This window comes from Hypanus sabinus, chromosome 24 (genome assembly GCF_030144855.1).
Source record: "Hypanus sabinus isolate sHypSab1 chromosome 24, sHypSab1.hap1, whole genome shotgun sequence".
NCBI lineage: Eukaryota > Metazoa > Chordata > Chondrichthyes > Myliobatiformes > Dasyatidae > Hypanus > Hypanus sabinus.
This window is the reverse complement of record NC_082729.1, coordinates 20,724,326-20,739,075: the sequence shown is the minus strand read 5'-3', so window position 1 is coordinate 20,739,075 and position 14,750 is coordinate 20,724,326. Positions and strand designations below refer to the sequence as shown.

The window sequence follows — 14,750 nt, the reverse complement described above, 5'->3', positions numbered from 1 at the left end:
TGAAATGTTTTCACAAATTATGGACTCACTTTCAAGCACTTTTCATTTCAGGTTTCCGAAAATTATTGCTTATCTATTTATTACTATTATTTCTTTTTGTATTTGCACAGTTAGTTCTTTTTTGCACATTGGTTGAACACCCAAGTTGATGTGGCCTTTCATTGACTTTATTATAGTGATGGTCCTGTGATAGATTGAGTGAGTAAACCGACAAGAAACTGAATCTCAGGATTATGTATGGTGACATACAGTATATGTACTTTGATAATAAATTAACTTTGAACTTTGAATTTTGAAAACACGCACAGCATGCTGGAAGAACTTGGTGGCGGGTGGGGGGAGGGGGGGTGATCTGGCGGCATCTGTGGAGGGAAATGAACAGGAAACATCTCAGACTGAAATCCTTTTGCCAGGACAATGATTCATGAGTCCTCCTGCAGCGTCTTGACCCGAAGTGTCGACTGTTCATTTTTCTCCGTAGATTCTGCCTGATCTGCTGAATTCCGCCAGCATTTTGTGCATCACCCCTGCCCCAAACGCCTCATTGATCCTCACTAGAGATCTCATCGCCGGGAGTTCGCGGATTGCTGTTCATCTGTGCTGTTGTCGACAGGTATTTCTGAATCACATTTTATTAATGTATTTATGTTAGTATTTGTTTTATGTGCAGTGTGTGATATATAGCTTATGAGTGCACCGTGGTCCATTTGTTTGTTTACATGTACGCTCAGACAACGATAAACTTGAACTTCAACATGCAGCCTCTTGGTTTGGTGCCGGTGGGTAAGTCCACATTTCTCCGTACAACACTTTGTCCTCATGGCCCCTCACAACTGTCCTCTAGCCCAGCTGCGTTTCGTCCCGCCTAACATCCTGCCCATCAGAGACCTGGCCCTCCCGATCTTCCCACGGCCATTCCCTCCAAGGGTTAGTCACTCCATTGACTCAGCCCTGACTCCCATTGGTGGAGCACTGAGGACGCAGAGCGCCATTGGTGGTAGAGAGGATTGGTCCAATGGATCACCAAAGTACGGGGTTAGGGACTCTCATTGGTCGGAGGAAGGACGCGCGGACGTGAAATTCTGTCTCTGATTGGTTCGATGTTTGGAGGAATGCGCCTCTCATTGGACTGTTGGTGACTGGTGAGAAAGGAGACATTCCGAATTCAGGGTTGGTGCCGGCTTTCCATTGGACGGTGAAGTGAGAACGCGCATGCGCCAATCGTTCATTGGGTGTGTTAAGTACCTCGTCGCGACCCTGCTCCAATTAGAGGCAACATTATGTGAAGCGTCCTCGTGATTGACGGAGGGTGGCGAGCTTCCATTGGTTGTTAATGGGTACTTCCGCCGTTAGGGGACGGGACGGGAGGAGGGGGCGGTGCTTCCTCTTTGGCTGCTGCGCCGCCATTTTGTCAATCGCCAGGAGAGTAAACGGCCGGAGAGAGGGAAGGAGAAAAGGGAAAAGGGAAAGAGGAGAAGGAAAACAGAACAGAGAGATAAGGAAGGAAGGCAGTTATAGAAAGAGAGAAGTGAAAAGGGAAGGAGGGCAAATCAAGAACGGAAAGAGAGAGTGGAAAAAGGAAGGAAAAGTGGGGGAGGGTAAAGGGGATTGGAAGAGAAAGGGGTGAAGATTGAAAAGGGGAGAGGGTTAGAGAGAGTAAGGAGGGTGATAGGTGGTGAGGACAAGGGGGAAGCGAAAGAGGGGTAGTGAAAAGAATAGGGAGGAAAAGAGCGAGAAGAGAGGGGGAAAAGCTGAGGCACAGAGAGGGAGAGGGTTGGGAGGGGTGGAGCCCCACGTAAAGGAGGGAAAAGGAAAGAAGCGTCCGGAGAGATAGTGGAAGGGGTGGTGCAAGATCAGGAAGAGTTAGGGCAGAGACAGTAGGAGAGAAAAGAGGGGCCAGCAGGGAAATAGAGAGAACAAGGAGAGGGAGAAAAGAAAGGCTAGCTGGGAGAGGGAGGAAGGAGGGGCTACCAGGGAGAGAGCAGAGGGACCAGCAGAGAGAAAGAGAAGGGGCTAATAGGGAGGTTAGCAAGTCTCACGGGGCTGGGAGTCTGAGTGATACTGGTCAGAGGGAGGAGTCATCTAGAAGTAAAATCTCAAGGGTAGGGTGGTGAGACACGGCGACGGTTTGAGTTTCTCGTCACAGGTGAGCAAAAGGGTCGTGAGAGAGGAAGTGTAGGGGTTTACAACAGTGGGGTTGGAGGTTAATTGCACCTACATGTTGGTGAGAGAGTGCTATCCTGGGGATTTGGATTGTCTTTGGGGCAGGGAAGTGAGTTATTGCAATCCAGGTTATCATTGACATATAACATTTGTTGTATGACAACAGTACAGTTCAAAAACTAAGTTGAAATGAATAATATGCATAAGTAGTGGAAATAGACTGCAAAATAGTTAGGTAGTGTTCATGGACTGTTCAGAAATCTGATGGCAGAAGAGAAGAAGCTGTACCTGGAATATTGAGTATGGGTCCTGTGCCTCCTCTGTGATGGTACTAATAAGAAGAGAGTGTAAACTGGATGATGAGGTTCTGTTGGATGGCTTGGAGGGGGGTGTAGATGATGTGTTGGTGCTGAGAAAGGATCAGGACTCCCTGAAACTGGGGTTTGTTTCGGGAAGGGTGTCTGTGACAGCACAGTGGGGGATATTGTGCCTACTTGATTGTAAAGGAGGGTCAACACTGCCTTGGGAGTGGAGTTGGCATTGGGGCAATGGGAGAGGTTGGGATGGGGAAGACTTGGAGGTGTGGGATCGGGCTGGAAGTGCATATGCACCAATGAGACTAGTGTTAACGTTGATTCCTCTTTTCCTTCTCGCATACGCCCCCCCCCCCCCACCCTTCAGGTGTCAGTGGGGGTGCTGCCTCCAGAGGCTGCGGACGGGAGCCCACAGCCCGGAGATATGGCGGCTCTCCCGCAGCAACAGCAGCAGCAGCAGCAATCTGGTCAGAGCCAAGCGTGGATTGGGACCCAGGCAGCACAGGCTGCCCAGTGGTAAGAACCCTGCACCCTTCTCCCCACAGTAGCGTAGTATTAGCACAATGCCAGCAACCTGGGTTCAGTTCCTGCTGCCTGTAAGGAGTTTGTACTTTCTCCCCGTGGGTTTCCTTCAGGTATCCCGGTTTCTCCCCACAATCCAAAGATGTATTGGTTGGGGCGGCACAGTACCGTAGTGATTAGCATGACGCTTTCCGGTACCAGCGATCTGGGTTCAATTCCTGCCGCTGCCTGTAAGGAGTTTGTTCAAAACTCTTACCCAGTCTTACCTCATCTTGATGCTTCTGTAACTCTTTCCTGACAGTAGTGGGTCAAGGAGATTGTGGAAGGGACCCTCAGCAATGCAGTTTTTACTATCCTCTGTACAGTCTTGTATTCCGATGCCTTGCAGGTCATCTACCACACAATGATGTGCCAGGCACGGTGCTCCTGTAGAATGTTGTTAGAATGAGGCAGTGAGTCTTGCATGCCTCAGTCTCCCCAGAAAGTGTAGACGCTGCTGTGTCTTGCCTGGTAAGGAGATGTGGGTCCAGGTTAGATCGTCTCTTATATGTCCAGGTGAATTGGGTCAAAGGTAGAAAAACCTGAAAGCATGGGCCACTAGGCTCGACAGCTTCTACCCCACTTTTAAAAGTATGAGAGATTAGTATCCAGTTTATTATCACTAGCGTTTATTTATTTATTGAGGTATAACGCAGAACAGGCTCTTTGAGCTGTGCTGCATTCCCCCAATTTACGCATGGCCTAATCACAGGACATTTTACAATGACCAGTTAACATTACCAACTAAATAAATGTCTTTATTTAGGAAGCCCACAGGAAGATCGTGCAAACTACTTACAGACAGTGGCAGGAATTGAACCCAGGTCACCAGTACTGTAAAGGCGTTGTGCTAACTGCTACATTACCATGCCGACGTGTGTTGTGAAATTTGTTGTTTAGCTGTGGCAGTGCAGTATTTAAATTATATGAAAAAAATATAGTAGAAAAGACAAATACTGAGGTAATATTCATGGATTATTGAAAGATCTGATGGCAGAGGGCAACAAGCTGATCCTCAGTCTTTAAGTGTGAGTCTTCACGCTCCTGTACCTTCCCCACCCTGATAGTATTAACAAGAAGCAGGCATCTTACATCATGCAAAGCAAATTGGATCTGCTCAGAATGGGTCCCAGATGCCCTCCCCGCCTCAGCAGGAAGATGTCGGAGGTTTGGTAACATCTTTTGGAAGCTAGGGTGCAGAGTTGGCGTTTTAATCCAGAGATGTGTCATGATTTGCAGATGAAAGTCAACAAGCCATCTTGCGGTCCTGAGGGAAGATCTCAGCCCAGAACATCAAATGTTCATTCTCCTCCATCGATGCTGTCTGACCTACTGAGTGTCTTCAGCATCTTACTTCTGGTGCTCAAGATATCCAGCAGCCGCAGACTCACTTGTCTCAGCACGGATATTGTCCTGGATATATTCATAAATCAATACAACACAGATTCATGCCCGTCAGTCCAACCAGTCCTTAACATCGCATTTGCCGTCCTTACCATTGACTCAACAAACTAATCCTGCACCAGGACTCCTCTAAGTCCCTTTGCACTTCAGATTTTTGAGCTTTCTCTCTGTTTAGAAAATATGTCTTTCCATATCAGCCACTTCCCAGAACAGAAATACACGAGGAAACTATGGGGGTGAGGGGGTGATGTCAGTGGTAGTTATTTTACACAGTTGTGGGTGGTAGAGGCAGATATAGTATCCGTTAGTCTCGTGAGACCATGGATTTGCGCCTTGGAAGGTCGCAGAACGATATATTGTTAAGTGCCTTGCTCAAGGACACAACATGCTGCCTCAGCTAGTGTACCTTCAGATCACTAGACCGATGCCTTATCTACTAGGCCACACGCCAACACAGATAGAGGCAGATACATTAGGAACATCTAAGATTCTTTGATGGACATGTGAATGTAAGAAAAATAGAGAGCTATGTAGGAGGGAAGGGTTGGATTGATCTTGGAGTAGGTTAAAATGTAAAATGCCTCTACTGTGCATATCCAACCTGAGCCCTCCAGGGGTAGGGGGGGGGGGAGGTTGTTGTTCCCTTTGCTTTGCCGCCCTCTCCCTGATACTGCTCCTGTTTCCCCAGGGCTCAGCAGTACAGCACCGGTGGTGCTGCCGAGGGTTCAGTCAAGCAGGAGAATCCGGAGTGGGAGAAGGCCAGGCAGGCCCTGGCCAACATTCACAAAGCCAGCACTTCCTCGATCTCCGGGGCGCAGGCCACCAGCCAGGTAATGGACTGGGTGTGGGGGCGGAGGGGTGGTAAGGGTAGTGGCGTCAGGGGAGGAAGATGAGGGTTGGGGACAGCTTCAGCGTAACAGTTAGTTGCAGAAGACCTGTGATGTGGGGCAAGAGCCGTGCAGAGGGTGGGGTGAGTGTTTAAGGTGGGGATTAGGAAGGGGTATCAAAGTAATAGGGGTGTAAGAAAACAGGGTGGCTCGAGTTGGAGGGACGGGGTGGCAGCAGTGGTAGGAATGGGGTGTTGGGGAAAGGATTAGAGAGGCAGATGGACAGTTGGAGAGCGGGAGGGTGGGGTGGTTACAGATGGGTGAAGGATATAGGGGGCTTGGAGACGGACAGAGAGGGTGACGGGTTGGAGGGTGGACAGGAGTTTGGAGAAGGCAATGGACTATGGGGTGTGTTTTGGAGAGGGGGCTGATGGGCAGGAGGAATGGTGAGGTGGGGTTGCAAGGGATAGGGAAGGAGCTGTTAGATGTGGGAAAATAGATTACAGGGAGAGCAGAAGAGAGACAGATTGCAGGAAGAGAGGAAGAGGTTAAGTACTGAGTGGCTGACAGGTATCAACTCTTCACCCAATCCTCCCTCACTGTTACTACACTCTCTTTTCTCCCTCCTGTCTGTGACCTTGACAAACCTACTGACCTGTTCCTCTCCTCTGGTCCTAGAGCTCTCAGTATCTCCAGCAGAGCGACAGCGCCGCAGTGCAGCAATATTATCAGCAATGGTACCAACAGTACAACTACAATTACTCCTACCCTTACTACAGCCCCTACCAAATGGTGAGTTCCTTTGCACCTCGCCCCCGCTGGTGCTGCTCTGTCAGTCGAGTCACTTACTGATTTATTGTTCTCAACTGTACCAAGGTACAGTGAAAAGTTCGTTTTGTACCTATGTAGGTTGGGGTTGAACAGAAGGAAACGGGTATTCTATGTGGGTATAATGGTTGGCAGAGAAAGTGCAGTGTAGGCTTCTGGGAGAAGGCCACAACGAGATGGGTGGTGAGATCAGAAGGTCACCTTTAACATGTAAGGGTTTGATTCCAGAGTCATGAAATAGTGAGGTAAATGCGGACCTTGAGCCAGTGATGTGTATTGTCTGGTTTCTGTATCTTCTTGCCCAGTGGCCAGGAGGAGAGAGAATTGGTATTTCTGTTCGTTTACAGTATAAAGCTTGCCTTGCTTACTATTTATGCAGTTCAAATCGTTACACGATGCGTGAGCTGGAACGCAGAACAATAACAATGCGGACTAAAGCAAAAAAGTACAGTGCAAGATATGACGAGGTAGATTGTGAGGGCAAGAGTCCGTCTTATTGTACAAGAGGTATTTTGAAGAATCTGCTGACTGGGATAGAAACTGGGGTATCTCACTTTACTGAGAACTGCGGGGGTGAACAGAGAAGCAGATCAGTATATTTATCGAGGTCACGAGCAGGAGGGGGGAAGTGGTGGGGGCGAGTGAGGGTCTGAAATATGCCTTTTGGTTTTTGTGTTGTATATTCTGCATTTTCATTTGTTTTATTTTGTTGCAGTTTCTTATTTTTTTTTAGAGTGGCAGGAGGTTTTGATATTTTGCATTGAAGGGGTTGATTCCATAGTCTTTCTTTGGTGACTGTGGGAAGATGAATTTCATGATTGTATGCTGCATAGGTGTTTTGAGTTGATGCTTACAAAAGCCTGAAAGCACATTACACCAGGCTCAAGGACTATCCCACTTGACTGTCCTCAAGTGTGACAGTCATTGAGGCTGGTGGGACGTGCTTTCAGGCTTTTGTATCTTCTGCTTAATGGGAGAGAGGAGAAGAGAGAATGTCTGGGGTGGATAGGGTCTTTGATTATGCTGGCTGCTTTACAGAGGCAATGAGAAGTATAGTCAGTCCACACAGGAGAGGCAGGTCCCTGTGATGTACTGAGCTGTGTTTCTTGCATTCACAAGCAGAGCAGTTGCCATATCAAGCTGTTATGCATTCAGAGAGAATGTTTTTGCTGGTTTCATCACTAAAAATTGGTAAGATTCAACGGGGATGTGGAAAATTTATTTAGCCTCCAGAGGAAGAAGAAGCATTGATGCCCGTATGCACAAGTATAAATCAGCCTTAAGGAACGTACAGGGAGTTAGAGTAGGGTTAAATATCTGGGGTGCAAATGGTTCTCAGTTACATTGTCTGCTTTGCTGCGGTAACAGGAAGATCCGACAGAACCAATGGTGGGGGGGGGGGGGGGGGTTCTTTCTTTTTGCAATATTTTTGTTCAGAAGAAATAAAACAAGATTTATAGAGTGCAACACATAGATACATCTGAACATAAATTGTGTACATTCATATATTGTAATAAAATTGATCAGCATGTTATAGCATAACACATAAAGGTATACCACTCTGTAATCAGAAATTTAGAGATAGGTCATACATCATAAAAGCAATTTTTTATATAAAAAAAAGTCAACCCCCTACCAACTACCAAAGAAAAAAGCTGATGGATGATAATGGATAATTAGGGGGAAAAAACATATTCACTTAAGGAGAGAAGATAACAATATACATAAGTCTATGCACTGTTCAACTTTATAAATTGGATAAGTAGTTTAGGAAAGGTCCCCAGATATCATAAAAAGCTTGTTTCGAATTTAAGACTGAGCAGCAGATCTTTTCTAAATTTAAATAAGACATAATATCACGTAGACATTGAAGATGTGTAGGAGGGGTAGACTCCTTCCATTTAAGCAAGATTGCTCTTTTTGCTAAGAGAGAGATAAAAACTAAAACCTGTAGGTTAGGAGTATTTAAAGTTATATCTTCATTTGCAATAATACCAAACAAGGCAGTAAGGGGATTTGGGTCAAATTGGGCCCTAAAAAGTTGTGAGAAGGTATGGAATACTTCCTGCCAAAACTTTTCAATTTTAGGGCAAAACCAAAACATATGAATTAAAGAGGCATCAGCAGAGTTGCATTTATTACAAAGTGGAGAAACATTTGGATAAAAACTGGACAGCTTCTGTTTAGAAATGTAAGCTCTATGAACCACTTTAAATTGTAGAAGAGAATGAGGAGCACAGAAAGATGATTTATTAACCCATTTAAGAATTTTATTCCATCTATCATCAGAAATCTGACAATTTAGATCATCCTCCCAAGCTTTTTTTATTTTATCTAAAAAGCCTTGTCTAGAATCAATCAACAAGTTATAGATACCGGTAATAGAACCATTAACAAAAGGTTTTAAATTTAAAAGATCATCCAGTAAATTTTTATCAGGACCTACAGGAAAAGTAGTTAATTGGAAACGTAAGAAATCTCTAATTTGAAGGTATCTGTAAAAATGTGGTTTTGGGAGTGCAAATTTAGTTGACAGTTGGTCAAATGAAGCAAGAGATCCTGAGATAAACAGGTCCCAAAAACACAATACCTAGTTCATCCCAATCCTTAAAGACTTTGTCAGTCACCGAAGGGATAAAAAAGTAATTAAAGAGAATGGGAGATGATAATGAAAAATTCGCTAAACCAAAAAATTTCCTAAATTGAGACCAAATCCTTAAAGTTTGCTTAACAATTATGTTATCTGTTACTTGAAGAGTATGATCCAAAAAGAGAGACAATAGAGGAATTTTTTACAGAATTAACTTCTAAGGAGACCCATGATGAGCAATCTTTACGATAAATATAATAGGACAAAAAAGTAATATTCCTTATATTGGCAGCCCAGTAGTAAAACCTAAAATTGGGTAGGGCTAATCCACCCATCTCTTTATTTCTTTGTAGGTAAACTTTACTTAAATGAGCTTGTTTAATCCAAATATAAGATGTTAAAATTGAATCTAAAGAATCAAAGTAGGTCTTAGGAATAAAAATAGGTAAGGCCTGAAAAAGATACAAAAATTTAGGAAGAATCTTCATTTTAATCGAATTAATCCCCCTTATTGAATTGTGTGAAAAAGATCCTTTCTAAATGGTCTCCTCTTTCTTTATCCCTAATTGGGGAGGTGGGGGGCGGCGGGGTTGGTTTAGATGTAGGAATCAGTGATGCCTTGCTCAGCTCCTGCAGATCCACACATCATTTCCCAACCCAAGTGCAGGCTGCAGTTTCAGAGCGGACTGTTTTCCGCCTCCAGTTTGGTCCTCTACAATAGCTCCCAGTGCAGGCCTGGAATTCTCCAGCTGAAATCTGTTGCAGGTCGGCCCAGCTCCTCCCCATAAAGTCAAAATCTGAATCATGTTTATTGTCGCTGACATACTGAACTCCATAGCACAGTACGGGCTGTTTTGACCCATGATGTTGTGCTGACCTTATAACCTGCTTCAATATCAATATAACCCTTCACTCCCTCATAGGCAGATAGATGAAAGAAAAACTGAGCTAAGAGTCTCTTAAATGTTTGTGACCAGCCCCTGCAGTGCTTTCCATGCGCTTACCAGCCTCTACAAAAAAAATTCTACCTCTGTATCCTTCATTTCAATCACCTTAAAAAGTACATTCTTTCATATTAACCATTGGCGCTCTGGAAAAAAAAGGAGCTATGTAGTGAAATTTGTTGTTCTGTGACAGCAGTACCGTTGAGATAATACTGTGTGTTACAAAAAGTAAATGACTAAATGGTGTAAAAGAAGAATAGCTGGGTAGTGGACTCTTAAGAAATACAATAGAGAATTTCTGATGGCGTCACATTTCTGAGCAGTACATGAAGTGAGGAATGCTTCATCTTCTCTCTTTGCTTTCTCCTGTGTTCCACTCTTGTCAGATTCCTGCTTCTCCGGCCCTTTACCTTTCACACCCACCTCTTGATTCTGGCATCATCCCCCTTCCTTCTCAGTCCTGAAGAAAGGTCTTATCCCAAAATGTCAGCATTCATATCCATAGATTCTTCCTGACCTGCGAAGTTCCTCCAGCATTTTGTATATGTTACCTTGTTAAAGAGTTCTAGAAAAGTACAGCACAGAAACAGGTCCTTTGGCCCATCTAGTCCATGCCAAGCTATTTAAAAGGCCGCCTCCCATCAACCTGCACTGGGACCATAGTGCTTCATACCCCTATCATCCATTACTTACTGCCCATTCTGCCGCTGCTGTTACGCAGTGAAGGTCCTCATTCTCTGTGTCTCCATAGCCACTGAGATGCAGAAGGATTCTTCATTGCTGTTTCTTAACAGTTTTTTAACTGTCAGGGTTGTTAGCCCTGAGCTAAATAGATGAACCTAGAGGGTTGGTGGACCATGTCTAGCCTATCCTCTACCCTTTGACAGGTTTGGCATGGGTGTCTCTACCAAGAGCCAAAGCCCTGACTCCAGCCAACACAGCTGTCCGGATCATTGAGGCAAGCAGGCTTCCAAACCCTACAAAGAGGTTGTGGCCCTCTTGGAGGCCTACTACCCATATACCTCTTCAAACTACTCACATGTTGAAATTGAGCTGACTTGCACCTGCAGCTTGTTGCACACTCACAACTTGTGAGAGTTTCCCCTTAAATCTTTCAGCTTTCACCATGACCTCTAATTGCAGTCTCACCCAGCCTCTGGAAAAAAAGCCTGCTTGCATTTACCCTATCTAAACACTTCATAATTTTGTATACCTCTACCAAATCTCCCCTCAATCTTCTATGTTCTAAGGAACAAAGTCCTCCATTACTTTGTTCATTTGTGCTATTTATTTAGCTTTGTAATTCAAAGTAAATACACGCTTCTATGACTGCTTTATGCAGGTATCTAATAAGACAATCATTCAGCAGCCACAGAGGCCTCTTGTGCTAAGGCTGCCGTAATGGATGGGCCGTGGCCAATGCTGGTCTTGGTTGCAAACAGCAGCCTGTGGTGGTGAAGTTCGGGAGCTCGGAGGGGGCAGTTGGGTGGGGAGGGTTGTGTGGAATATTTCACCTTTTGCTGTCCTTTTTCTCCCAGAATGTTTACCAGGGGTACCAGGGTCAGTATAGTGTGCCAGGCTACCAGGTGGCCCAGGGGCAGCAGAGCTCCCAGCACGGCGGCAGTCATGCCCAGGTGAGACTACTGGTTGGGTGGGGAGACTCGGAGTGAAGTGGTGTCTGAGGGAACAGTGAGGTTCCTCTTGTTGTCTCTCCCTTCTGTGGTTCCCACTGTCAGTCAGTTCCCTCCCTCCCAATGCCCCCCCACAGTCACCTCCCTCTCCTTCCCCCTCACCTCTGTCCCCCGCCCCTCTCCACCACGGTCTCCTCAATCTACCTGTCTCCCCAGGGCACCTCAATCTCCCTCTCGCCCCCACCGACTTTCCCCGCAGAGCCTTCGGTCTCCTCCCTTTCCTCCGGTGTCCCCAGTCTGACTGTCTCCCTTTCCCCTCCCATCTCCCTGCAGCCTCCTGTGCCTGGCCTGGAGGACAGTGGCTCCTACACCAGCGCCCCAGCTCAGGAATCGTCGGGCCCCCAGAGCCAGCAGGGACCCAAGCACAGCAGCTCCACGCAGGCCCAGGCCCAGGTCCCAGCCTCACAGCAGCAGAGTCAGGCCCAGGCGGGAGGCCAGGGCACCTGCTACACTGACAGTGGCAGCAAGGCCAAGAAAGGACAGCCGCTGTGGCACCGCATGAAGCGTGAGTCCATTGTACTGGTGGCGTGGGGCGGGGGGGGGTGGGAATGAGGGTGTAAGGCTGATGCATCAGGTGGAACAGGAAAGGAAGGGAAAGCAGGACGTGGGTTACGAGAGGTAGTTTGGGTAAGCAATGAGACTGGGTAGAAGGGAGTTGAGACAGCAGGGGAGGTATGGGTGGAAGAGGGACAACAGTGGCTGTGGTACAGGTAATTCTGGTGCACGGGTGGGGGTGGTGGAGTAGAAGGGGAGTTAGGGGTAGCTAGGGTGAGAGATGAAACGGAGGGTGACAGCTGCTGTGGCACCAGAGGAAGTTCAAGTTTGGCAGGTTAGGAGGTTGGTGGGTTCTCTGCCCCATGTGATATGTCTGACATATTCTGTCTGTCTCTCTGCTGCTCTCTTGCTTTCTCTTTTTCTCTCTGTTCCTATCTCGCTCTCTTTATTTCTCTCTTTCCCTGTCTGGCTGTTCTTCCTTCTGCCTCTTTCTCATTGCAGAGGCCCCTGGCTCCGGGGCGGTGAAGTTCAACCTGTCGCCTCGTCCGTACGTGGTGAGTGGGCAGAGCCTGTCCGGTGCTGAGCAGAAGAGCCACAAGTTCCCCGAGAGGTACCAGAGTCCCAGGTACCAAGGGAGGATGGCGAATGGTTGTGGAGGGAGGCTGGAGTGGCAGAACCCTGTGTCAGGAGGGGAGGTGGGTTGTGGAGCTTTGGGTCCCTGGATGGAAAGGGGTGATGTGGAGGCCAAGGGGTAGATCCCCTGAAGGAGGGAGCAGCAGGTGTCTATGGGTCACTGCTTCCTGCCATTCGTATCCAACCCCATGTCCCTGAACGTCTACCCACAGCGCCAGCACCAGCCGCCTACCCTACTGACATCACACATCCACTTACTCTGTCTAACCGCTGACACTCCTCCCTCTAACCCATTCCCTCTCCCTTACTGTTGACCCCTATCATGACTTCCCCTCTCACGCTCACCTCTGACCCATGTTCCTGACGCCCATTGGTCATCCCTCTCCCTGTCTTCCCCCCCATCCCAGCACTAATCCCTCCCTCCTTCTGCGCTTATTGCCCTCTTTGATGACACAAAGCTGGGTGGCAGTGTGAAATGTCAGAAAGATGTTATGAGAATGCAGGGTGACTTGAACAGGTTGTGGGCAAATGTATGGCAGATGCAGTTTAATGTGAATAAATGTGAGGTTATCCACTTTGCTGGCAAGAACAGGAAGGCAGATTACTATCTAAATGGAGTCAAGTTAGGAAAAGGGGAAGCACAACAAGATCTAGGTGTTCTTGTACATCAGTCAATGAAAGCAAGCATGCAGGTACAGCAGGCAGTGAAGAAAGCTAATGGCATGCTGGCCTTTATAACAAAAGGAATTGAGTATAGGACAGGGGTCTGCAACGTTTACCACTGAAAGAGCCAATGTGGACCCATTTCCCACAGAAAAGAAAACACTGGGAGCCACAAAACCTGTTTGACATTTAAAATGAAATAACATTGCATACAACGGTTTTTTTTTGCCTTTATGCTATGGTATAAACAAACTATAATGCGTTGCATTTATGAAATTGATGAACTCCTGCAGAGAAAACGAAATTACATTTCTGCATGCAACAAAAACATTTTGAACTCCGAAAAAAAGATGTTGGGTTGAAGGTTACTCCATAGTTAGCCTACCTTAGATTGAAGAATTAAAAGAAAGCGCGCACTGGCGGGTGTCAGGCATTGGCAGTGGTGATGTATATTAATAGCGATAAAAAACACGTTGTAGCGGTGTAGCGCTACACGCAGCGCTAAAATAAAGACACTGCAGTCAAAGGTAACTTTATTCGAACTAAACAGCCTTGCTTTAAAGCCTCCCTCAACCCGTCCCCGTGGGCGCGGATGCTCCAAAAGACACGTACTCACAAACCCCCGTAGGCTATCTCCCTTAGCCGGAACGGTGGCTAATTGTGAGCCAGTTCGGATGTGCCAGGAAATGGCGTCTCCACAACATTTTTAGATTGTACAAGATCACCATAATCTTCAAATTTCAAATTACATTTCAAAAACTAACAAACCACGGGGAGCCGCAGCACAGAGATGAAAGAGCCGCGGGTTGCCGACCCCTGGTATAGGAGTAAGGAGGTCCTTCTGCAGCTGTACAGGGCCCTGGTGAGACCCCACCTGGAGTATTGTGTGCAGTTTTGGTCTCCAAATTTGAGGAAGGACATTCTTGCTATTGAGGGAGTGCAGCGTAGGTTCACAAGATTAATTCGTGGAATGGCGGGACTGTCATATGTTGAAAGATTGAAGCGACTGGGTTTGTATACACTGGAATTTAGAAGGATGAGAGGGGATCTGATTGAGACATATAAGATTATTAAGGGTTTGGACACACTGGAGGCAGGAAGCATGTTCCCGCTGATGGGTGAGTCCAGAACTACAGGCCACAGTTTAAGAATAAGGGGTAGGCCATTTAGAACTGAGATGCCGAAAAACTTTTTCACGCTGAGCGTGGTGGATATGTGAAATGCTGTGCCCCAGAAGGCAGTGCAGGCCAAGTCTCTGGATGCATTCAAGAGAGAGTTAGATAGAGCTCTTATAGTGTCGTGGTTTCTCGTGCCCCACAAATGACCAGGAGACACAGAAGATTCTTCAAGAAGTATTAAACTTTAATTTGCAAATCAAAGCTGAGACAGTCATTGAGCTAGTCGCTGACTGCCCACCGATCCTTGTACATAGCATTTTTTATAGCAATCTCCTGGTTTAGTTGCATTAGCATATCTACAGTTGCGTATCACAAGTTCTACCTGTTGACTTAATCATGTTCTAATCGACATCTCTTAGCTACCTCTCATTAACACACCATTGTCTTCTACATTCTTAAGGTTTCATTCTCCTACTTAATTGGATACATGCATAGCAAATAGCAAGTTCAAAGCTGACT

At 46.5% G+C, this 14,750-nt stretch overlaps 1 protein-coding gene across 4 annotated transcripts in view; it reads left to right on the top strand.

The window, feature by feature from the left end:
• Positions 1-1,384: 1,384 nt before the first annotated feature.
• leng8 (leukocyte receptor cluster (LRC) member 8) overlaps positions 1,385-14,750 on the top strand; it is a 38,553-nt gene continuing 25,187 nt past the window's right edge. For 2 of the 4 annotated variants that reach the window (XM_059949419.1, XM_059949416.1), the window contains exons 1-7: positions 1,385-2,146; positions 2,845-2,993; positions 5,131-5,272; positions 5,948-6,061; positions 11,170-11,265; positions 11,596-11,827; positions 12,319-12,442. In XM_059949419.1, the coding sequence (XP_059805402.1) occupies positions 2,902-2,993; positions 5,131-5,272; positions 5,948-6,061; positions 11,170-11,265; positions 11,596-11,827; positions 12,319-12,442 (800 nt within the window). In that variant the 5' untranslated portion in view covers positions 1,385-2,146; positions 2,845-2,901. The remainder of the gene's footprint in view (positions 2,147-2,844; positions 2,994-5,130; positions 5,273-5,947; positions 6,062-11,169; positions 11,266-11,595; positions 11,828-12,318; positions 12,443-14,750) is intronic. The other 2 variants (XM_059949417.1, XM_059949418.1) reach the window with 2 other exon arrangements.